We start from the raw sequence: 26,162 nt of genomic DNA on the forward strand, positions 1-26,162 counted from the left end.
TTCTTTCCGTGGCCTCACCTAGCCGCTCTTCAGGACGCTTCTGTTCAGGGCGCCGACTGGGCGCTCTTCGTCCGGTTTTTTGGGCGTGACGCCTGTGACGACGCCTCTTCAGGGCGCTCTCAGGGCGCTCCTCAGGGCGTTCGCCGTCTTGCTCTTCAGGACGTTCCGGAGCATTCTGTTTCATCTGAGAAAAGAAGATCCCTTCTTCGTATTGGACCTCAAGGCCTTCGTTCCCCTAAAGTGTTGGGTGACTCGGTTGCTTCTCCGGCTGTGGCGGGAGAGGTGTCTGCCGATTCGGATCCTGCTGAAGTCGAGCTCTCGTCTGCTTCCTCTTCTTCGGATTATCAAGTTTTAACCAGCTTGCTTAAGGACTTGTTCGGGGACAAGTTTAAACCTTCGGCTCCTCTTTCTCCTCCTTCTCAGCTAGCTTCCTCCAAAGCTAGGAGAGCGCCGGGGTTTTTGAAGATGACTTCTTCGTTGGCGACCAAGAGGGCTTTCAAGAAGGTCAACGTGTGGATGGAGGAACGGAAGTCCCATGGCAAGACCTCTTTCGCTGTGCCTCCGTCCTGAAGCTTTCAGGCAAGGCTGGTATGTGGTATGAGACGGAGAAGATCTCAGCCCTAGAGTTCCTTCCTCTTCTCAAGGGATTTTACCAGTCTTGTCGACGCTTCCCGAAGGTCTCATCTGCCTACTGCTAAGGTTTCTTGGACCTTGTCAGAGACTGACCATCATCTCAAAGGTCTCTTCCGCACCATGGAGGTGTTTAATTTTTGGACTGGTGCTTGGGAGCCTAGATCTTAAGCTTCAAGCTCGGACTCTATTACTTTGGGGAGCTCTCTAGTGTCCTTAACTGTATGGACAAGGCAGTTAGGGATGGATCTGAAGAACTGGCGTCTCACTTTGGAACAGGCCTCTTAAAGAAGAGGGCCTTGTTTTGTGACTTCACGGCTAAGTCTGTCTCTCCTTCGCAAAGGGCAGAATTATTGTTCGCTCCTTTGTCCAACCATCTGTTCCCCAGTCCTTGATTCGGGACATTTCCGCTAGTCTTAAGGAGAAGGCCACCAAGACCTGTTGGCTCATTCTTCTAGACGTCCTCCAGCTCCTTCTTCTTCTTCTTCTGCTTCAGTTTTGTCCTCCAGGAAGAAGAAGCCCTTTCGGGAGGAACTTCTTCCTCTAGATTGTCTCCGCAGAGGAAGAGGTTTCACCAGAGGAGCGGCCCCCTCTAAACCTAGGGGAAAAAGTGACTTCTTTCACCTCCAGACACCTGTAGGAGCCAGGCTTTTTATTTTATGGGAGCCTGGAGAACAAAAGGGGCGGACGATGGTCTCTAACTGTCATAGAGAAAGGTTACAAGATCCCCTTTCTCATGTTTCCACCCCCTTTGCACGTCGCCCAGGGATCTGTCGCCGTCTTACCACCGAGAAAGCAACAGATTCTTTTGGACCTCCTGGAGCAGTTGTTAGAAAAAGAGCCGTGGAACAAGTTCTGAAGTTGGATTCTCCGGGTTTCTACAACAGGCTTTTCTTAGTCCCGAAACAGTCGGGAGAGTGGAGACCGGTCCTAGATGTAAGCAGCGTCTTGAATCGTTTTATTTCAAAGGACAGATTCAAGATGGAAACGCCTCAGTCGGTTCTAGGGGCCTTAAGACCAGGAGGACTGGATGGTCTCTCTGGACTTACAAGATGCGCACTTCCATGTTCCCATTCATCCTCAATCAAGGAAGTACCTGAGATTTGTGCTGGGGGGGACACGAGTCTTCCAGTTCAGAGCTCTCTGCTTCGGTTTGTGCACCGCTCCCATGATCTTCACGGTGATCATGAAAACGTTGCGAGTGGCTTCACCTGGCGGGTGTTACTGTCATTCTACCTGGACGACTGGCTCATACGAGCCTCTTCTCGGGAGAAGTGTCTGGAGGACCTGACTTTCACACTGAATTTGACGGAATCCCTGGGACTTCTTGTGAACCAAGAAAAGTCCCATCTGATCCCGGGGGTGCAGTCCATCGTCTATCTGGGGATTCAGATGGATTCAGTGGCTTTTCGAGCTTTTCCATCCCGAGAACGGCAACGGCTTTGCTTAAGCAAAGTTTCGTCCTTTCTAGGGAAAGAAACATGCTCGGTGAGGGAATGGATGAGTTTGCTGGGGACCATTTCCTCGCTGGAGAAGTTTGTTTCCCTGGGGAGGCTCCATCTCAGACCACTCCAGTTTTTCTTGGCGGAGAACTGGAGGGAAAAGGAGAATCTGGAAGAGATTTTGACGATATCTCCTTTTGTCAAGGATCATCTGAAGTGGTGGTTCGACCCCTTGAAGCTTGCAGAAGGGGTTTCTCTTAAAACTTCAGAGCCCCGACCTGAGTGTTGTTTTCCGGCGGTCCAGGGAAGGATGGGGAGCAACACTAGGAGGGGAGGAAGTGTCAGGCACCTGGAGAGGGGAACAGGTGTCCTGGCACATAAATCTCAAGGAATTGGGTGCTATCTTTCTGGCTCTTCAATTCTTGAAGCCCAAGTTGCAGGCAGAATTGTCCAAGTCAATTCGGACAATACCACAGCTCTAGCGTACTCAAAAAAGCAGGGGGTACTTCTCGTTCCCTGTTCATCCTTGCAAGAGAGATCCTGCTCTGGACTCATGCTCGAAGGGTCACTATTCTCACGAGGTTCATTGCGGGGGAGTGGAGAATATCCGAGCAGACCTTCTCAGTGGGCAAAATCAGCTGCTACCGACCGAGTGGACTCTTCACAAGGAGGTATGTTTAGAGTTGTGGAGGATTTGGGGGACGTCCTCTAGTGGACCTCTTTGCCACGTCCAGGAATATCTGACTCCCCTTTATTGCTCTCCTGTCCTAGACCCAGGAGCGTTAGCCATAGACCTCCTCTGGGACTGGAAAGGCCTCACCTTTACGCTTTCCCTCCCTTCAAGATCCTGGGAGAAGTGATAAGGAAGTTTGCAACGTCAGAAGGAGCAAGGATGACTCTAATAGCCCCCTTCTGGCCAGCAGCGGATTGGTTCCCCAGAGACCCTGTCCTTCCTAGTGGACTTTCCAAGAACGCTTCCATTGAGGGTGGACCTTCTCAAGCAGCCGCATTTCAAAGGTTCCACCAAAACCTCTCCGCTCTGAGTCTGACTGCGTTCAGACTATCTCAAAGTTGGCCAGAGCAAGAGGCTTTTCGAGATCTGTGGCAAAGGCCATCGCTAATGCCAGAGACCTTCTTCGAATGCGGTCTACCAGTACAAATGGTCTGTTTTTAGAAGATGGTGCAGGAAGTAAAGGAGTTTCTCGACCACGACCTCTGTACCACAAATAGCTGACTTCCTTTTTACCTTAGGCATAAGAATAAACTGGCAGTCTCGACTATTAAGGGTTATAGAAGTATGTTATCGGCAGTTTTTAGGCACAGAGGCCTGAACTTGTGCGATAACAAGGATCTTCACGATCTACTAAGATCCTTCGAGACTGTCAAAATTCCTCAACTCAGGACACCTTCTTGGAATCTGGATGTTGTCCTGAAGTTTCTTATGTCTAGTACTTTTGAACCTCTGTCTTCGGCTTCCCTCAAGAACGTGATGTTAGGGAAAGCTGTCTTCCCTAACGGCTCTGGCGACAGCTAAGAGGATCAGTGAAGTGCAGGCTATTAGCAAACATATTGGCTTTAGGGTCCTAATGCTGTATGCTCCCTAAATCCTTTGTTCTTAGCCAAGAACGAAAATCCTTCAAACCCTTGGCCCAAATCGTTTGAAATCAAAGGTTTGACGGAAATACTTGGGCAAGAGTCAGAAAGAGTCTTGTGTCCTGTCAGGGCTCTTAAGTTCTACTTAGCCAAGACCAAGAATATTAGAGGCTCATCGGACAATCTGTGGTGTTCGGTGAAGAGACCTGATCTTCCCATGTCCAAGAATGCCTTAGCATTCTTTTTAAGAAGTGCTATTCGAGAGGCTCATTCCTCCTGCCTAGAAGGTGACATGAGACTTCTGAAAGTAAAAGCTCATGAAGTTAGGAGCTATCGCGACTTCGATGGCTTTCAAAAGAATATGTCTCTGAATGATATTCTTGGTGCTACCTTCTGGAGAAGTAATTCAGTGTTAAATATCATTACTTGCGGGATGTGAAGATTGCGACATTTGAAGACTGCTCTTCGCTGGGACCGTGATTTTTCTGTTCACAATGTTGGGAGAAGAAGGCAATACTCATCCTATCCTTTAGGGGTTAGGTAGTATTTTTTAATCTTGTTGTTTATTTCTGGTTGTTGGGTGGCCATTGAGGTGGACATCCCAATTTTTTAGCCTATGCTAGGTTTTTTACCTTAGATAGGGCGGTCAGGTGGTTGGTCGTTGCTCCTTCTCCCTCTCTGTATGGTAACATGATCTAGTCCTATTGTGGTCACGCCCCTTGGACAGGTCATCTGGATCTCTCCAGCTTTATAGGTCCCTACCTTGCTGGAGACTCTGGATAAACACAGAAGCAGGCTTGGGTGACAGATAACCTCAAGTCAGCTATGCTAACAGGTAAGGAACCAAGGCGTCATTCGCCTACATTTATTTGTTTCCTAAATCCTATTCTGTCTCTTCCCACCTCCTACGGTGGGATTCAGCTATATATATATCTGGCAGGTAAGTGTCATGAACAAAATGATATTTTAATGATAAAATAAGGTTTGTTCATACTTACCTGGCAGATATATATACTTTTAGTGCCCTCCCTCCTCCCCCTCTTGAGACAGTGGCACTAGAAAATCTGAATAGAAAATGGGAATGGTTCCCGATTCCCGCCTCCCAGCGGCGGGAATGAGTACTAACCACCTGGCCAACTGCGTGTGCCGTGAGTTTTGAAATTCTGTCGGATTTCGGAGAAATACAGCTATATATATATCTGCTAGGTAAGTATGAACAAACCTTATTTTATCATTAAAATATCATGTTTGTTTCCCTGGGGAGGCTCCATCTCAGACCACTCCAGTTTTTCTTGGCGGAGAACTGGAGGGAAAAGGAGAATCTGGAAGAGATTTTGACGATATCTCCTTTTGTCAAGGATCATCTGAAGTGGTGGTTCGACCCCTTGAAGCTTGCAGAAGGGGTTTCTCTTAGCCTTCAGAGCCCCGACCTAGTGTTGTTTTCCAAGCGTCCAGGGAAGGATGGGGAGCAACACTAGGAGGAGGAAGTGTCAGGCACCTGGAGAGGGGAACAGGTGTCCTGGCACATAAATCTCAAGGAATTGGGTGCTATCTTTCTGGCTCTTCAATTCTTGAAGCCCAAGTTGCAGGCAGAATTGTCCAAGTCAAAACGGACAATACCACAGCTCTAGCGCACCTCAAAAAGCAGGGGGTACTCGATCTAAATTCCTGTTCATCCTTTTGAAAAGATAGTGGGAGATCCTGCTCTGGACTCATGCTCGAAGGGTCACTATTCTCACGAGGTTCATTGCGGGAGTGGAGAATAATCCGAGCAGACCTTCTCAGTGGGCAAAATCAGCTGCTACCGACCGAGTGGACTCTTCACAAGGAGGTATGTTTAGAGTTGTGGAGGATTTGGGGACGTCCTCTAGTGGACCTCTTTGCCACGTCCAGGGGGCAAGACTCCCCCCTTTATCGCTCTCCTGTCCTAGACCCAGGAGCGTTAGCCATAGACGCCCTCCTCTGGGACTGGAAAGGCCTCGACCTTTACGCTTTCCTCCCTTCAAGATCCTGGGAGAAGTGATAAGAAAGTTTGCAACGTCAGAAGGAGCAAGGATGACTCTAATAGCCCCCTTCTGGCCAGCAGCGGAAATGGTTCCCAGAGACCCTGTCCTTCCTAGTGGACTTTCCAAGAACGCTTCCATTGAGGGTGGACCTTCTCAAGCAGCCGCATTTTCATGAAGGTTCCACCAAAACCTCTCCGCTCTGAGTCTGACTGAAAGTTCAGACTATCTCAAAGAATTGGCCAGAGCAAGAGGCTTTTGAGATCTGTGGCAAAGGCCATCGCCAATGCCAGGAGACCTTCTTCGAATGCGGTCTACCAGTACAAGTGGTCTGTTTTTGAGAAGATGGTGCAGGAGTAAAGGAGTTTCCATTATCGTCCGCGACCTCTGTGAGCACCACAAATAGCTGACTTCCTTTTTTACCTTAGGGTGTTAAGAATAAACTGGCAGTCTCGACTATTAAGGGTTATAGAAGTATGTTATCGGCAGTTTTTAGGCACAGAGGCCTGAACTTGTGCGATAACAAGGATCTTCATTGTATCTACTAAGATCCTTCGAGACTGTCAAAATTCCTCAACTCAGGACACCTTCTTGGAATCTGGATGTTGTCCTGAAGTTTCTTATGTCTAGTACTTTTGAACCTCTGTCTTGTGGTTCCCTCAAGAACGTGTGAGGAAAGCTGTCTTCCTAACGGCTCTGGCGACTTGCTAAGAAGATCAGTGAAGTGCAGGCTATTAGCAAACATATTGGCTTTAGGGGTCCTAATGCTGTATGCTCCCTAAATCCTTTGTTCTTAGCCAAGAACGAAAATCCTTCAAACCCTTGGCCCAAATCGTTTTGAAATCAAAGGTTTGACGGAAATACTTTGGCAAGAGTCAGAAAGAGTCTTGTGTCCTGTCAGGGCTCTTAAGTTCTACTTAGCCAAGACCAAGAATATTAGAGGCTCATCGGACAATCTGTGGTGTTCGTGAAGAGACCTGATCTTCCCATGTCCAAGAATGCCTTAGCATTCTTTTTAAGAAGTGCTATTCGAGAGGCTCATTCCTCCTGCCTAGAAGGTGACATGAGACTTCTGAAAGTAAAAGCTCATGAAGTTAGAGCTATCGCGACTTCCGATGGCTTTCCAAAAGAATATGTCTCTGAATGATATTCTTGGTGCTACCTTCTGGAGAAGTAATTCAGTGTTCGCCGCATTACTTGGGGATGTGAAGACGACATTTGAAGACTGCTCTTCGCTGGGACCATACGTTTCCATGGACACAATGTTGGGAGAAGAAGGCAATACTCATCCTATCCTTTAGGGGTTAGGTAGTATTTTTTTTAATCTTGTTGTTGTTTATTTCTGGTTGTTGGGTGGCCATTGAGGTGGACATCCCAATTTCTAGTGGTTAGCCTATGCTAGGTTTTTTTACCTTAGATAGGGCTTGTCAGGTGGTTGGTCGTTGCTCCTTCTCCCTCTCTGTATGGTAACATGATCTAGTCCTATTGTGGTCACGCCCCTGGACAGGTCATCTGGATCTCTCCAGCTTTATAGGTCCCTACCTTGCTGGAGACTCTGGATAAGCAGAAGCAGGCTTGGGTGACAGATAACCTCGAAGTCAGCTATGCTAACAGGTAAGGAACCAAGGCGTCATTCGCCTACATTTATTTGTTTCCTAAATCCTATTCTGTCTCTTCCCACCTCCTACGGTGGGATTCAGCTATATATATATCTGGCAGGTAAGTGTCATGAACAAAATGATATTTTAATGATAAAATAAGGTTTGTTCATACTTACCTGGCAGATATATATACTTTAGTGCCCTCCTCCTCCCCTCTTGAGACAGTGGCACTAGAAAATCTGAATAGAAAATGGGAATGGTTCCTGATTCCCGCCTCCCAGCGGCGGGAATGAGTACTAACCACCTGGCCACACTGCGTGTGCAGCAGTTTTGAAATTCTGTCGGATTTCGGAGAAATACAGCTATATATATATCTGCCAGGTAAGTATGAACAAACCTTATTTTATCATTAAAATATCATTTTTGTGCCACCGGAGAGGCTCCCTCCTTGGGAGTTTCTGCCTCCTCCCGATGTTGAGCTGTGTTCTCCTCGGCCAAGATTATGTTTTCCTTGCCTGATCTTGAGCATCTTGTCAAGAATCTTTTTAAGGTTTTGGAGATATTCAGTTTTCTTGATTGGGCTGTAGGGGCTTTGGTGAGAAAGATTGAAGACTGTCCGGACCTTTCCAAAGCTTTCGCTTCCGACTGGCTAGGTGTCTTATGCGCTGACAAAGCAGTCAGGGATGGTTCCGCCAAACTCGCCTCCCTTTTCTCAATGGGCATCCTTAAGAAACGGGAGTTGTGGTGTTCCTTTGCCACGAAGGGAGTAACATCATCTTCACAGAAGTAGGCACTCTTGTTCGATCCTTTAGGCAAGACACATCTATTCCCTCAGGATACGGTTAAAGAAGTGTTGTCAGCCCTGCAAAAAAAGTCAGCAACGGACCTTTTGGCTCAGTCTGCCAAGTGTTCAAAGGAAACTCCCTGTGTTTCCAAGTCTTTCTTGTCCTTGCAACCTCAGCCCTTTCGTGGAGCAAGATCAAGACCACAACCCAGACCTTGAACTAACCTGCGTCCTCCCTCGAGGTCCATTAAGAAGTCAACCTTCAAGCCTGTCACTAAGAAAGTTTTGTCCTTCATGCACCTGATGGATCCAGACTACGTCTCTTTTGAGAGGAATGGAGTTGCAGGGGGGCGGACCCCTAGGTGGTCCAAGTGTTGAGAAGAGGCTATTCCATTCCTTTCAAAGAGAAGCCTCCCTTGTCCAGGTTGCCGATCACCTTGACGGCCTACTTGGCAGGGTCCGAGAAGTTTTTGGCTCTTGCTCAAGAGGTAGAGTCCTTGATTCGCAAAGAGCCAGTAGAGGAGGTATTGGATCATATGTCGGAGGGTTTCTACAACCAACTCTTCATAGTCCCCAAATCACTGGAGGCTGTAGGCCCATTCTGGGTGTCAGCACCCTGAACATGTTTGTCATGGAGACAAAGTTTCACATGGAGATGAACAACTCTGTCATTTTCTCCCTCCATCAAGGCAACTGGATGATCACCCTGGGCATGCAGGATGCCTGTTTCTGTGTTCCCATCCATCTGGACTCCAGCAAATTTCTGAGATTCATGTTTTAAGGCAAAGTTTTCCAGTTTCGGGCCCTTTGCTTCAGTCTGTCCACAGCTCCACAGGTTTTCACCAGGATCCTTGCTCCTCTGGGGAAATGGCTTCACCTTCTCGGGATCAATGTGTCCCTCTACTTGGGCGATTGGCTGCTACACTCCACATCGGAAGAACAGTGTGTGGAGTACTTGAAGAAGACTCTTCGCCTAACGCAGGAGTTAGGCATTTTGATAAACCCTCAGAAGTCACAGATGAATCTGACACAGAAGATTCCCTATTTAGGGATGATTCTGGACTCCTGAGCTTTTCAAGTTATTTTATCCCCCAAAAGGATCGAATCTTGTCACTAGACTGTTTGAGAGTTCCTCTCTCTCTCTCGGTATGCTCAGCAGTCCAGTGGATGAGTCTCCTTGGCGCGTTGGCCTCAATAGAACAGTTTGTGAAATTGGGCAGATTTCACATGAGTCCCCTACAATTTTACCTGAAAGCAAGTTGGTGCAGGAAGACCCTGCCGGACTCCTTCGTCTTCCCCATCTCATTGGAGATCAAGGAGGATCTTCAGTTGTGGCTGTCAGAAGAAAAGCTTCAAGTAGGGATTTCTGTTCTGCCTCTGAACTCCAGCCTAGAGTTTTATTCCAATGCCTCCAATCTAGGTTGGGGAGCCCTTCTAGGGAGTCATAGGGTTTGATGAACATAGATATCAGTTCAGAGGTCCTTACACATAAACGTCAAGGAACTAAAGGCCATTCACCTGGGCCTTCAGTCTTTCACTCCTCTAGTAGCTGGGAAGATTGTAGCAGTGTATGCGGACAACACTGTAACCTTGTCTTATGTCCGCAAGCCGGGGGGGGGGCACTCACTCCTTCACTCTCTGCGAGACGGGGAAGGACCTCCTTCTTTGGGCCAAGCAGAACCAGGTCACAATCATTCCTCACTTTGTTCAGGGAAGACTGAACATCTTGGCAGACGAATTAAGCTGTTGCCATCAAGTCCTGCCGACAGAGTGGACCTTAGACCCCCTAGTCTGCCTTGATTTATGGAAGCTATGGGGCAAACCTTCCATAGACCTCTTTGCGACGTTGGGAAACCACCGTCTTCCTCTCTTTTGCTCCCCAGATCCGGACCCTCGAGGATGGGCGACGGACGCCATACTGTTAGATTGGACAGGCTGGACTTGTATTCCTTTCCACCATTTGGATTGATCAGGGAGGTGATCAACAAGTTATCTTCTCACCAGAACATCACGATGACCCTGGTTGCTCCGTTCTGGCCCAGGAAGGAGTGGTTCTTGGACCTGCTGCGTCTTCTTGTGGACTTCCAGAGGCTTCTACCACTGCTCAGACAGCCCCACTTCTTCAGGTTTCATCAAGGGTTCTCTGCTCTGGCCCTGACAGGGTTCAGACTGTCAGGAGCCTTGTCAGAGCAAAAGACTTTTCGCAACAAGCTGCAGAAGCTATTGCTAGATGCAGGAGAGCTTCTTCTAGCAAGCTCTACCAGTCTAAATGGATCATTTTAAGATGATGCAAAAGCAGTAGAATCTCTTCTTCTGAGATGACTGTGAGCCAAATAGCAGATTTTTTACTCTTCCTGAGGACCTCCAGAAAACTGTCAATGCTTGGCTCAATGTTTAAGCATAGAGGCTTGGACCTGTCCTCTAATCAGGATCTCAGCAAGCTCATTAGATCTTTTGAGACCTCCAAACAAGAGAAGCCCGGTACAGTGTCTTCGAATTTAGACATGGTTTTGAAGTGGTTTACTGGTTCCTCCTTCAAGCCACTCTGCTCAGTTTCGCTCAAGAACCTCACGAAAAAGACTTTTTCTTGTGGCGTTGGCTACCGCCAAACACATTAGCGAACTCCATGCTATAGACAAGAGAGTTGGGTTTTCTCAAGGGGACAATGTCTGCTCTTTCTCTTGGTTTCCTAGCCAAGAATGAGGATGTCTCTAATCCCTGGCCTCATTCATTCACCATTAAGAATTTAATGGACATTCTTGATCCAGAGGAAGAATAGAGATGACTTTGTCCTGTGAGATCTTTGAGGTACTACCTCCACAGGACAGAGAAGATCAGGGGACCCTCGAATAATCTCTGGTGCTCTGTTAGGAACCCATCTCGGTCTCTCTCGAAGAATGCCCTTTCGTTCTTCCTGAGGAGCCTTATAGAAGCTCATTCTCAGATTCAAGAGGATGCCTTACATCCCTTTAGAGTAATGGTTTGGGCCGTCACCACGTCTCTTGCTTTTTGACACAATATGTCTCTAGTGTCTATACTGCAATCAACCTTTTGGAGGTCCAAGTCTATCTTCGCATCACATTATCTCAAGGATGTTGAAACCGTATTTGAAAATTGCAGTACCTTAGGACCTTTATCCGTGGCTGGCATGGTGTTGGGAGAAGAACATAGGGGCTCTCTGTCCCTCTACAGTACTATCCTCTTGCCTTGTTGTAAGGTGTCGAATTCAAGGGAAGTCTGGGGGTACATTGTACCTGGAGTACCTGCCAGTTTTTAGTGGTCAGGTTGGGGTTTTTATTCTAGTGTAGGTGACAGCGTTGTTTTTATTCTAGTCTCCGCCCAGGGCAAGGGCACCCTTTTTTAAATCTTTGTCAACCATCGGTGAACTTCCATGGCTGCAAAGTTCTCACTGAAGTGGAGGCAATCCTTGGCCATGCTGCCACATCCTCCACAGGTTAACCCTTTCATATCTGTATAGTTATCACATCACTGAGGGCACATGAGCCCCGATGTGTCTGGGAGCGCTTCGACAGTGCGAAAAAATAATTATTTCGAAAATTCAGCAAAAATATAAATTTTATGCCAACAACGTTCATTTTGCTGTCCTTTTTTCTAAATGTTTATATTTTATGGTGGAATAGTCAGAATAAGAGTCCCAGCCCTCTAAATACAAAAAAATGTGAGTTATTGCAAATTTAAAAAAAAAAATCTTTATTTATTTTCATATTTTCGTTCAGAACCCAAAACTATGAATGTCAGGCGAATTAATTATTTTTATGAGAAAGCCAACAAAATTCTCTAAATATCGACATATAAAAGAATGGAAAACGAATAAGTCCAGCTGGTGAAAAATTGATAGAAAAAGGCCAAGAAACAGAGCGCTCTGCCCGGCGATGGTGAGAATTATCGCTAGAAAAAAGATTTTTTTGAAGAGCCCTATCTCGGTTATTTTTCATAGAAATTACTTTGTAAATATACGAAAATGTAGAGGAAAAGTTGAAGAATAATGTGAGAGTCAAGAAAAATGGCTTTGGTAACGACAACAGTTTCATTTTGACGTTATAAATTGATTGAAACGAAAAAATGTTACCGTTGTCAACATTATCGTTCGTAGCTCAAAAGCTATAACAGTTAGGCGAATGGATTATTTTTTATGAGAAAGCCAACAAAATTCTCTAAATATTGATATATAAAACAATGAAAAACAAATAAGTCCAGTTGGTGAAAAAATTTATAGAAAAGAGGGTAAGAAACAGAGCGATTTGCCCCGCGTATGGTGAGAATTATCGCTAGAAAAAAGTTTTTTTTGAAGAGCCCTATCTCGGTTATTTTTCATAGAAATTACTTTGTAAATATACGAAAATGTAGAGGAAAAGTTGTAGAATAAAGTGAGAGTCAAGAAAAATGGCTTTGGTAACGGCAACAGTTTCATTTTGACGTTATAAATTGATTGAAACGAAAAAAAATGTTACCGTTGTCAACATTATCGTTCAGAGCTCAAAGGCTATAACAGATAGGCGAATGGATTATTTTTATGAGAAAGCCAACAAAATTCTCTAAATATTGTTATATAAAACAATGAAAAACGAATAAGTCCAGTTGGTGAAAAATTTATAGAAAAGAGGGTAAGAAACAGAGCGATTTGCCCGCGTATGGTGAGAATTATCGCTAGAAAAAGTTTTTTTGAAGAGCCCTATCTCGGTTATTTTTCATAGAAATTACTTTGTAAATATACGAAAATGTAGAGGAAAAGTCGTAGAATAAAGTGAGAGTCAAGAAAAATGGTTTTGGTAACGGCAACAGTTTTATCTTGACGTTATAAATTGATTGAAACGAAAAAAATGTTACCGTTGTCAACATTATCGTTCGTAACTCAAAGGCTATAACAGTTAGGCGAATGGATTATTTTTATGAGAAAGCCAACAAAATTCTCTAAATATTGATATATAAAACAATGAAAAACGAATAAGTCCAGTTGGTGAAAAATTTATAGAAAAGAGGGTAAGAAACAGAGCGATTTGCCGGCGATGGTGAGAATTATCGCTAGAAAAAGTTTTTTTGAAGAGCCCTATCTCGGTTATTTTTCATAGAAATTACTTTGTAAATATACGAAAATGTAGAGGAAAAGTCGTAGAATAAAGTGAGAGTCAAGAAAAATGGTTTTGGTAACGGCAACAGTTTTATCTTGACGTTATAAATTGATTGAAACGAAAAAATGTTACCGTTGTCAACATTATCGTTCGTAGCTCAAAGGCTATAACAGTTAGGCGAATGGATTATTTTTATGAGAAAGCCAACAAAATTCTCTAAATATTGATATATAAAACAATGAAAAACGAATAAGTCCAGTTGGTGAAAAATTTATAGAAAAGAGGGTAAGAAACAGAGCGATTTGCCCGGCGTATGGTGAGAATTATCGCTAGAAAAAGTTTTTTTGAAGAGCCCTATCTCGGTTATTTTTCATAGAAATTACTTTGTAAATATACGAAAATGTAGAGGAAAAGTTGTAGAATAAAGTGAGAGTCAAGAAAAATGGCTTTGGTAACGGCAACAGTTTTATTTTGACGTTATAAATTGATTGAAACGAAAAAAATGTTACCGTTGTCAACATTATTGTTCGTAGCTCAAAGGCTATAACAGTTAGGCGAATGGATTATTTTTTTATGAGAAAGCCAACAAAATTCTCTAAATATTGATATATAAAACAATGAAAAATGAATAAGTTCAGTTGGTGAAAAAAGTTATAGAAAAGAGGGTAAGAAACAGAGCGATTTGCCCGGCGTATGGTGAGAATTATCGCTAGAAAAAAGTTTTTTTTGAAGAGCCCTATCTCGGTTATTTTTCATAGAAATTACTTTGTAAATATACGAAAATGTAGAAGAAAAGTTGTAGAATAAAGTGAGAGTCAAGAAAAATATCTTTGGTAACGGCAACAGTTTCATTTTGACGTTATAATTTGATTGAAACGAAAAAAAATGTTACCGTTGTCAACATTATCGTTCGTAGCTCAAAAGCTATAACAGTTAGGCGAATGAATAATTTTTTATGAGAAAGCCAATAAAATTCCCTAAATATTGACATATAAAAAATGGAAAACGAATAAGTCCAGTTGGTGAAAAAAATTGATAGAAAAGAGGGTGAGAAACAGAGCGCTCTGCCCGGCCTATGGTGAGAATTATCGCAAGAAAATTTTTTTTTTTGAAGAGCCCTATCTCGGTTATTTTTCATAGAAATTACTTTGTAAATATACGAAAAAGTAGAGGAAAAGTTGAAGAATAAAGGGAAAGTCAAGAAAAATGGCTTTGGTAACGGCAACAGTTTCATTTTGACGTTATAAATTGATCGAAACGAAAAAAAAAGTTACCGTTGTCAACATTATTGTTCGTAGCTCAAAAACTATAACAGTTAGGCGAATGAATTATTTTTTATGAGAAAGCCAAGAAAATTCTCTAAATATCGACATATAAAAAAATGAAAAACGAATAAGTCCAGTTGGTGAAAAATTGATAGAAAAGTGGGTAAGAAACAGAGCGCGCCGCCAGGCATAAGGTGAGAATTATCGCTAGACATTTTTTTTGAAGAGCCCTATCTCGGATTTTTTCATAGAAATTACTTTGTAAATATACAAAAATGTAGAGGAAAGGTTGAGGAATAAAGTGAGAGTCAAGAAAAATGGCTTTGGTAACAGCAACAGTTTCATTTTGACGTTATAAGCTGTTCGAAACAAAAAAAAATGTTACCGTTGTCAACATTATCGTTCGTAGCTCAAAAGCTATAACAGTTGGGTGGGTGAATTATTTTTATGAGAAAGCCAACAAAATTCTCTAAATATCGATATATATGATAATGAAAAATGAGATTCAGAGCCCTGCCTAAAATCCAGACATCTCTTATGTGATGCACTAACAAATTTCCGCTAGTTTTACCGTAAAAACTTTGCGAAAGCATGTTGGAAACTGTTCTCGATTGACGCCGCTGTATGTAAACAGCCACACGTGTTTACCCAGCCTCGTCGCATGGTCTCTGACAGAAGTGTGGCCTGTCAGGCCTGCGTGGAGTGCGATCAGCTGATGTCATTGTGAGAATTTTACTACGCCATGGATTTGCGCATGTGCAGTAGAGGAACTAAAAATTTATAGAAAATAGAGGATACCAAACAGAGTGTTTCCAATAATGTAATCCTACATTTTATAAAAAAAAAATGTAAGATACGAGAGAGAAACGTGGGTAGGATCAGCTGATTTCATTGTGGGAAATTTACTATGCCAGGGAATTGCGCATGCGCAGTATAGGCACTGCTTGCCTGGCGTATCGATGCCTGAGTTACACGGTCCAAGGTATGCTTTAGCCTATGGAAACCACCAAATGTCCGAAAATAAAAAAATTTACCCCTACCACACGTCTTTAAAAATGTCGGTAAATTTTACGCACAATTACGTCAGTCAGACAAGAAGGGGGTAGGGGTTGTTGCGTAATATGACGTCAATTGGGCAGGAAAGGGTTAAGATGAGCACTGCCCAGAGGCAGCAGACCAGAGGTAGTACCAGTCTGTAGGAGCTCTCCTACCAGGTAAGGAACGACAAGCATTACTCTAATGCTAGCAACCTTTTGCATTCCATAGTCATTACTTTCTTATGTCTTGGAGTAGAATATGCCCCTGTTCCCACCTCCATTCAATATGGACTCAGCTATGTAATTACTTGGTAAGTCACTTATATAAAAATTACATGTTTATGATAAAATAAAGTTTTATATATACTTACCAAGTAATTACATAATTGGAACCCCCCTCTCCTCCTCTCATATGGACATCAGGGCTAAAACAAATTGAAGCTCTTTGCTGAGTTGTACCTATCAGTCCCGAAAGTGGGCGGGACCTTTCACCTACACGAGTGGTAGCAGTGCCACCGCAAATTTGAATTCTTAGACTACCATGTAGAATGCTAGTAGCTATGTAATTACTTGGTAAGTATATATAAAACTTTATTTTATCATAAACATGTCATCAGGCTATTGTGACCATCCATTTTCTCTTGACTATTATTGACTGTTTATTGCCATGTTAGCAGTTGTTTTATATTATGCTGGATAGAATATTTTTGAAAATAATCAAGATGATCAGAGATTTGTAACTGATATTAAACGTGATTAAGATGAAAATTTTTGTCCAAGATTTTCATAAAGAATTTTCTTGAATACAGGACATTTTAGAAATGCGAAGTGAATTATCACGGAAAGATGAGCTTCTCAAGAAACATGCTGATAAATTGGGTGAATGGCAGAACCTTTTATCTTCTATGCAAACTCGATTGGGTACATCACCAGCAGCTAACCGCCCTTCAGGTCCTACAACACAAGCAACTACCCATACTTCTGGGATGGTTGGAGGAGGAGGAGGAGGAGGCAGCAGTGGAGGGCCCTCTTCAGGTGGTTCTTCAGGTGGCCCATCTTCAGGAGCAGCAGGCAGTAGCGGAGGAGGTGGTGGTAGTGGAGGAGGAGGGGGAGTCACAAGTGGTGGCACTGGAGGCAGTGGAGGATGTGGAAGTGCTGGCAGTGGTGGAGGTGGTAATGTAGGGATAGGAGGTGGTGGCAGTGGAGGAACTGGAATAAGCACTAGTGGTCCTCCATCTGCTGGGTCACATGGGTCAGTACCAATGCCTGGTTTAAGCCCAGTTGGGGGGAACATGTGCCCTACTTCAGTGCCATCTTCAGGACCTCCTCCTCCTATGTCACACACTATGAATCCTGGAATGGGCATGGCGCAACCTTCAATGATGCAAGCAAGTATTCATCCAAATGTTGGCCCTCCCAATAGTTTGTAGTGTAGATACTCTAGTGTTAGATATTTAATAAGATAAAGCTTAGGAATATCTTTACAGGATATTGTCTAGTGCCGCTGCTCTTCAGGAAGATAATTTGTTTAAATAGTCAGTAGATGTTCCGCCCATGACTGTACTTAAAAACAGATGACATTGTTTCATCTATGGAGGGCTCTGACTATAATTATGATTGTAGTAGGTATAATAAGCCATAGTGCAGTTCAGGTGCCAAATAAATAAAAGTGATAGCTTTTTGAGATGATATTAAGGTTTCTGCTTGTGCTGTATATAATATAGAAATTACCAACCATATGGGATTACTTTTTTCATAGATTTCATCATTTCTAAGTGTTTTATGTTTCAGTGTCTTGCAACTTCTTACTCTGTGTTTCTTTGCATACTCTATTTGTACAAAGTTATAAGCTCATGGAGTTGTTTGTGAGCAAACTCTGTCAACATTAAGCTTAATATGGGAAGTAGTACTTAGGTTTTCTGCACTTATGGTAGATATACAGTACATTTGAAAATTAAAGTTTCGATAAAAGAATTAGCTTTATTTTTCCTTTTTTCCCCAACTCACAGTTAAATTGTTTGGATAATTACTTGAATGTGTTATGTAATATAAGTATGTTTGCTAAGTTTAGGTCTTGTAGAAGAAAATTTAACTTTCATACTACTTCTTTCCCATTTTGGCAAATGTTGATTTTTCCCCATAAAGTTTAGCTGCTATGCCGTTACAGTTTTGCCATTTTTTCTCAAGCTACAGCAATTGGCACTTGTGGTACTGGTATGTGGAACATGCTTTTATACTGTATTGCAGTCAAACAGTTCAACAAGCCACCTGTATCACCTATTTCAGTTGAAATAAGTGCTGTTTCAAAGCACAGATACTAGTAATTGCTTGATATTGATTATGCATTGCATATTCAAATAATTTTTCATTTAAACCAAATTTTCTATCATCTTTCAGTTCAAATGAGCTAAGTAAACTTTTCTGCTCACAATCTCAGCTGTACGCTTAGCATTTTGTATGTGTGGAGGTATGTTTTCTTACTTTAAGGGATGACTTGTATAAAGCTATGCTGTAGATAAAATGTGAATGCGTAGTATTTTTGTGGGTAATGCTCTTTTTTTTTTTTTTTTTAGAATTGATATGGGAATGGCTCTTCATAGCTTGCAATTTTGTTTTCTACTTTTTGCCAAAGAAGCTTTTGTTGTGAAATGCATGTGCAGTTATTTAGTGTAATTGTCTCATATAAGGTGTTTGGTTTTCTTGGTAGGAAAGATTTCAAGAATACATTTTTTCTCTATAGTTCCAGATTTTTATTCACTGACTTTTCAAGATTTTGAAATATGAAATGTGTTTATATGAAGTTGAAACTATTGCTTTTCTAATTCCATTCTTCAGTGGTCATGATGTGTTAGATCTAATCCTAAAATTATACTCGTTATGGTGGTTAACTCTGAGATGCCATAGTTGGGCACCCAATTTTTGCTCAGTTTTGCTTGTTTTTAACAGAAGCATGCTAACTGAGGGTCTCTCTGCCAGCTAACTACCATTTTTACTCAATTCAGTCCATAATTATTTATCCTGTAGCTGTGTTTCATTTCATTGATTTTAGTTATTGTTTGATTTATTGTATAATTGATCTTGTGTATTAAACTTTGTATTTTGGCTATATTTCAGTAGTAGGTGGGGGAATGAGATGTTTACACAAATGCATATACTTAAATACTTATACATTAATTTATGCTATTATTTGGTGGTTGTTTGTCTCTTTTTGTATAATAATGAAAATACTGGACAAGGTTCTGGAGGAAAGCCTAGAAAAACTGTTGAAATAAAAATTGTTTGTTGTGCTTTATGATAGAGAGGTCAACAGCAGAAGCAGTTGTGGTAATGAAACAATACAGGAAAAGTAATATGAAAAGAGGAAGAAATCACACTACACATTTACTATATTTTTTGTCACTGACGACTTTCTAACAGTGTAGATGCACCCAATTTTGACTAGCAAAATTGTGAAAAAATAGAGAAAAATAAGGGTGCAACACTTTTCATGAGTCCATGGCTTTGGTATGCTGTGGCCTGTCATTTGTCTCAGTATAAAGTATTGTGGTTTTCAATTCACTTGTTTTTTAAAAATGCTGTGTTTTGTGATTTTCAGGCTCTTAATTTTAATATTTAATAAGCTCTGAAGTCGACATATCAACGAAATGAAAAACTGGAACAGATTACCAAGTAATTCTACATTTTACACTGCCTAGCCATGTTTCATGAGAAATTTCCTTGGCTACCTGTGTCATATTGAACTCGGATGGGTTGTAGCGGGTATAGTATTGTAAGATGTTGATAGTATTGGATGAAGGCTTATGCAGCCATTTATTTTAAATCTCAGATAAAGGAAAAAGTAAACCACAATAGGGAGTATTAGAAATACAAATTAGTATTTTATTGTAAAGTTACTTTGTAAACATATGGCATGAACATATCCAAGTAGAACAAAATAAGAATAGATTAAAGATGAAAATCCACACAATATAGAGATTACAAATAAGAACAAAGTTTTAATCTTCAAAACCTGAAAATATTGTGCACATTGTAACCATTTAAAAATATTCTTGCTACAGAGAAGAGTAGACATGCTGTGGTTGCCATCTTCCTGTATTGGTTGTTGAACAATTGTATGAGTAGACTGCTTTATTTTGAGAAATTTTGGATGCTTTTGGTTGCCTTGTTCTTGGTTTTTGTTCATGTCTCCCACAATGGTAGATCCTTACAGATATTATTCATTCTGCATGGGAAAGGCTTGTTCGTACTCTTCTCCTTGCAAAGAGGGTGCTGGCTGGGAGAAGCTTTGGTGAAAGGAGAAGGAAGGATAAGAAACCTTTGCAGGCTTCTTCGGGGGAAAGGAAGAGGCCCCAGTTGATGATCCATATTCACCTGTTTTTTTTGTTTTTTTTTTTTCTTCCGTTTCTAACCCTCAAGCTGCAGAAGCATTTCTGTGAGATTAGTACACCCAGTTGTGAGTATTAGTATTGGGGAGGCTACCTTGGCTTCTCACCAGATGACAGTCATGTCAGTAGAGCTTTCCTTAGGGAGTGCTACTGAAGTGAGGCCATCAGTCAGGTTGCCTTGGGCCCAACTAGCTCATGGTGTCTTGGAGAGCTAGCTGATATGGAAATTGGTTAGATATTAATGGGGTATCTTCTGTTATTCCCCATGATATTCTGTCCCCGCCCAGCAAGTAGATGACCTCTCGGGGTCTTTTGCAGCTTCTCACATGGCAATTTTTGAGCATAAAATCCTGCTTACCTTCTTTGTTGAGTACTCACTGATCCAGATATGTATCTAAAGAACCACATGATTCCTCATTTAGAAGCAGCTTGCTTTCTGGGGCTAAGTTTTGATTGTAAGTTATCATGGGTTTCTCACTTTTAAGTTGCTGAAAGCCAGATGTGTGGGGACCAGGAATATGTTATAGGCATTATTTCACTCTTCAAGGGAAATAGATTATCAAATTACTGAATTTATGCAATCCTAGTTTTATATATATATATATATATATATATATATATATATATATATATATATATATATATATATATATATATATATATATATATATATATACATATATATATATACATATATATATATATATATATATATATATATATATATATATATATATATATATATATATATATATATATATATATATATATATATATATATATATATATATATATATATATATATATATATATATATATACATATATATATATATATATATATATATACATATATATATATATATATATATATATATATATATATATATATATATATATATATATATATATATATATATATATATATATATATATATATATATATATATATATATATATATATATATATATATAAGAAATTTTGTACAGATGCAAGATATACTGATCTGCTACATCTGCTCATTTAAAAATTTTAGACTCCATTCACTATGCTGACATGAGGTTAACATCTGTTTCTTTCAAGTCTTAAGTGACTTGCTACTGGTGTGAATTCCAGAGGATGCCTAGCTCTTTTTCTTTCAGGTAAAAATTAAGCAGAGCTGAGCTATTTTAGATTTTATCAGCAGCATAGTGAATCCTCTAAAGCCATCAGGTTTTACATTGATGCAGTTTTTAATTAAATTTGATATGAAAAGAAATGAACTTTTTCCTTTATAGTAATTACATAGCTATTAGTTTTTACGTTAGCGGCAGTTTTAGATTTGAAATTCGCAGTATTGTGTCAGGCTCGAGTGTGTCTAGTAACCGGTATTGTAGCAAAGGCTGCAATACTAGGTTGACTTCTTCTAAATATGACACTTATTCAGTATGTTTTCATTGCCGAGGACAAGTTTGTTCTCCTGACTTGATATGCGAAGAATGTAGAGACTGGGATGAAGTTAAATGGAGAACTTTGACTGCCCATTTAGATAAGCTAGAGAAGGCTAGACATAGAAAGGCAGCCGCTAGAACTTCAGTGTCTTCCACTCCTAAACTGGTCCTTTTGACACCTGTGACTACTCGCTCGCCTATTCCTACTTCTCTTGCACTTCCATCTACTCCGTTATCTAGCTTCCATCCCTCTGAACCTAGTGCCATTGCCAGTCTCGAAGCCTGGATCGACAAGAAATTTGACGCATCAGTGAATACGGTCGCTGAAATAGGGGCTTCAGTAAGAGTCCTTTTGGACAAAGTAAGTGGTGAACCCAGTGCGAGTGTTAGTGCAAGTGTTGTGTCAGTGGAGGGGGTGGCTTCTCGTCCCACCAATGCTCCTAGACGGAGGTCCCTGCCAAACTCCCCTACACCTGGGAGGAGGCAAACCATAAGTTCAAGGGAGGTCGGTGGGGTTTGCCCATGAGTAGTTTGCTCCCTCAACTGAAACTGTTGCTACTTCCCAGGTTTCAGTGGCTTCACACTGGAAAGGTGTCCCAGTGGATCACACCTTGTCTTCCAGCAGTTCTGATTTGAATGAGCCTAAAGGACGTGGTTGGCATTTTCATGATTCCTCCAAGGCTTTGAAGAGGCATATTTTGGAGGATCAGAACCCCTTGATCCCTCATAAGCGCCATAGGGACCAAGAGCCCCCTTGTAGCTATTGGAACAATGGAGAGCTCCCAGTGGCTCGCAAGCGCCCATTGGCTCCCAAGTGCCAGGTGGCTCACAGACATACAAAGGGAGCAGATCGCCCCTTGGGATAAGAGCTCCCAGTAGCTCCTAAGCGTCTAGTGGGATCAGAGCACCCAGTGGCTCCTGATCTCCCAGTGTCTTCTAGCTCTTGTGCAGTTTTTGTCGATGCTTCCGAAGGGTTTGTCAGATTCAGATTTCCCAATAACAGTGGGTCAACCTGTTGCTGTGATACGAAGGCTGTGTCCCAGAAAACCCAAAGGCAACGTTAGTACCTCCGACTCAAGATTCTTCTCTACTTCCTATTACTCAATGGTTGGACAATATCCTGGAACTTCTAAAGAAACCTTCATCATCTTCTCAGAAACCAGAGGATACTCAACAGGACTTGGCGCTTTCCTCTATTTCTCCAGCAGAAGAAGAACCAGAACAGGAGCAACCTTCATCATTGCATGCTTCCCTCTTAAATTATTTTCTGTTTTGTTTTCCTTCGTACTTTTCCACCGCAGCACCTTCTTCACCTGGGTCCACCTTCATGTTGCGGCAACCAGTAGGATCTGCTAAACTCCCGAAGATGGCTCTTTCTATTTCTTCCAAGAAGGCTTTAGCAGGCATTGATTCTTGTTTGTCTGAGAAGAGGGAATTAGGCAAGGCTGTGTTTTGTTCCCCTCCTTCGCACCTGTCTAAGAGGAAGTGTTTTTTATGTTACCAGAGAAGTGCCCTCCATGGGGGTTTCTGCCTCCTCCCAAGGGGACTTCCCTGGCCTGATTGATCCCACTCGTAGATCAGCTTTCGAGTCGGCCGAGATAATGTTTTCTGCAACAGAACTCAACCGTTTAGTGAAGGACACATATAAGGTCTTCGAAATCTTCAGTTTCCTTGACAGGACGGTAGGTGCCCTGACAAAGAAAATTAAAGATTGCTTCTCGCTGCAGGACAGTTTTGCAGCAGATTGGCTAGGGGTACTTTCTTGCGCCGATAAGACTAGTACAGACGGGCCCAAGAGTTGGCTGCTCTTTTTTTCTACGGGAATGCTTAAGAAAAGGGAGTTGTGGTGCTCCTTCATGACCAAAGGAGTTACCCCTTCACAGAGATCCTCTCTTCTTTTTTGTCCCATTGGACAAGAGTAGCCTTTCCCTCGCACTACAGTAGAATGGGTGTCTACAGAGCCGCAAAAGAAAGCGACCCATGACCTTCTAGCACAATCAGCCAAGCGACCGAAGGATTCGAACTGTGCTGTTTCATTGTCTTTCAACACAAGACCTTTCTCTCCCCTTCAACCACAGCCCTTTCGAGGTGGCAGAGGAGGACCACAAGCTCGTCCACACTTGAACTCTACATCTGTCCAACCCATCACGAAGAAATCCTCCTCAAGACCCGCCTCTAGCAAGTGAGAATCTGGTCCTCAGTCTCCCTGTGTGCGCCAGATTCCTTCATTTTTGTTGACAGTGGGAAGCCAGATCAGTGGAACCGTGAGTGCCCATTCAAGGAGAAACCTCCTTTGATATCTTCTCCCATCACCTTAGAGGTGTACTCAGAAGGCTTGGCGAAGTTTTCAGCCCTCTCAGAGGAGGTTACAGCTCTTCTTTAGAAAAGAGCGATAGAGGTGGTGGAAGACTTATCATTGGAGGGGTTTTACAACTGCCTATTCATAGTTCCCAAGAACATCGGGGGCCTGGAGACCTGTCCTGGATGCAAGTGCTCTGAACTTCTTCATCCAAACCAGGAAGTTCAAGTTGCAGACGAACGACTCGGTTCTTGCTGCAATTCGTCAAGGGGACTGGGGATATCCATCGACATGAGGGACACTCAATTCCATAGCCCAAAACACTGGGAGTTCAGAAAATACCTTAGTTTTGTATTCCAGAACTAGGTTTTCCGGTTTCAAGCTCTGTGCTTCGGGTTGTCCACAGCCCCTCAAGTCTTCACCAGAGTACTTGCCCTCTATCACAATGGCTTCACCTAATGGGCGTAAAAGTATGCCTATATCTGGACAACTGGCTGCTACGATCGTCATCCCAGAAGAAATGTACAGAAGACCTTCACAAAACTTTTCAGTTAGCCCAAAATTTGGGCATCCTAATCAATCAAGGGAAATCCCAATTAGTCCCTTCTCAGCTGATAGTTTATTTAGGGATGAAGATAGACTCTCGGATTCTCCGGGCTTTTTCATCCAACGAGAGAATTCAGCTGTGCACTCAGAAAATCCATCACTTCCTAAATCTACAGTCCTGCTCTGCCAACGACTGGATTAGTCTGTTGGGAACCCTTTCCTCCATCGAGATGTTTGTACTGTAAGGGAGACTGCATGCAAGGCCCTTACAGTTCTTCCTAAAGGCCAATTGGAGCAGGAAGACTCTGCCAGACTCCTTTGTATTCCCCATCACACCAGAAATAAAGGAAGACCTTTGGTGGTGGCTCGAAGAAGGGAGAATCCTCATAGGAAAATCTGCTTCAACCGAACCCGAGCCTAACATAGTTCTCCGACACATCGGATCTTGGTTCGGGAGCAATTCTAGGATACGTGGAAGTAGCAGGAATGTGGTCTCCACAACAGAGAAAGTTACACATAAAACTGATGGAACTGAAGACCATCCACCTGGCGCTTCAGCATCTTGCTTCAGTGACTCACGACGCAGCAGTAGTAGTTCATTCGAACAATACGTATGCTCCAGCGTATATCTGGAACTAGGGAGGAACACATTCCTTTTCGCTGTGCGAAGTAGCCAGAGATCTCCTTCTTTGGGCTCGTGGCAACTACCCGGATCCTCACCCACTTTGTTCAGGGCAAGTTGAATGCATTAGTGGACGAGTTGAGCCGTTGCAAACAGGTTCTACTCACGGAATGGTCGCTGAATCCACAGGTGTGCACTGACCTGTGGAAATGGTGGGGAAATCCATTGGTAGACTTGTATGTAACATCCAGGAATCATCGCTTTCCCCTGTATTGTTCTCTAGTCGGGCTTGGCGGTTTACGCTTTTCCTCTGTTCAGTTTAGTGAGGGAAATCATAAACAAGTTGAGGAATTCCCACAACATGTCGATGATTCTGGTGGCCCCCTTTTGGCCTCAAAAAGAATGGTTTCCGGACCTTTTAGGGCTTTTGAACCTTCCATGGCGCCTTCCACAGAGGAAAAATCTGCTCAGGCAACCTCATTTCAATGGCTTTCATCAAGGTTTGTCCACTCTCACTCTGACAGGCTTCAAACTGTCAGGAAGCTTGTCAGAGCGAAAGGTTTTTCAAGAGAGGTTGCAAATGTTTTTGCTAGATGTAGACGCAAATCTTCTTCCGAACTCTACCAAGCTAAGTGGGCAGTATTTCACTGATGGTGTAAGAGACGTGCCATCTCTTCTTCTGAAATATCTATAGCCCAACTAGCAGATTTGTTTTACTCTACTTGAGGTCTTCCTGAGGTTTGTCAACGCCTACGATCAAAGGCTACAGGTCTATGCTGAATTCATTGTTCAAGCATAGAGGTTTGGATCTTTCTTCAAACCCAGATATTTCAGACTTGATTAAGTCATGTGATACCTTGAAATGGAACACTCAGACTCCGGTTTCTTGGAACCTAGATGTAGTACTGCATTGGTTATCAGGCCCTCCTTTTGAACTGCTTTACACATCATCTTGTAGAAACTTATCCAGGAAGACTCTATTTTTGATCAGCTTAGCCACAGCAAGATGAGTCAGTGAACTTAAAGCTCTGGATAAACAAGTCAGTTTCTCCCAAGGAGATGCAGTATGTGTGTAAATCTTAGGTTTCTTAGCACAAAATGAGAACCCTTCTAATCCATGGCCTCGTTCATTCTCTATTAAGAGTCTTACAGAATTGGTTGGACTTCGGACCAAGAGAGAGTTTTATGCTCAGTTAGAGCATTAAAACATTACCTTGAAGGAACCAAGAAGATCAGAGGGGATTTTCATAACCTCTGGTGTTCCGTGAAAAATCCTTTGTGCCCTCTCTCCAAGAATGCCCTTTCCTTCTTTTTGAGAGATGTAATTTTGGAATCTCACTTGGGGATCCAAGAAGGTAATTTACCTTTGTTAAAGGTTAACCCTTAAGGGACGGATTGATCCTCAGTGTGAAGTAAAACAGGTTTGGGGAGGTGG

At 42.4% G+C, this 26,162-nt stretch overlaps 1 protein-coding gene across 3 annotated transcripts in view; it reads left to right on the forward strand.

Annotated features, from left to right (window-relative positions):
- The window catches only part of LOC136852563 (keratin, type I cytoskeletal 9-like), a 94,763-nt gene that overhangs the window by 47,830 nt on the left and 20,771 nt on the right, over positions 1–26,162 (forward strand). For 2 of the 3 annotated variants that reach the window (XM_067127335.1, XM_067127334.1), the window contains exon 3: positions 16,255–16,833. In XM_067127335.1, coding sequence (XP_066983436.1) covers positions 16,255–16,833 — 579 coding nt within the window. Of the gene's footprint in view, positions 1–16,254; positions 16,834–17,842; positions 17,913–26,162 lie in introns of all 3 variants that reach the window. The other variant, XR_010857182.1, reaches the window with a different exon arrangement.

Source organism: Macrobrachium rosenbergii, chromosome 25 (genome assembly GCF_040412425.1).
Source record: "Macrobrachium rosenbergii isolate ZJJX-2024 chromosome 25, ASM4041242v1, whole genome shotgun sequence".
NCBI lineage: Eukaryota > Metazoa > Arthropoda > Malacostraca > Decapoda > Palaemonidae > Macrobrachium > Macrobrachium rosenbergii.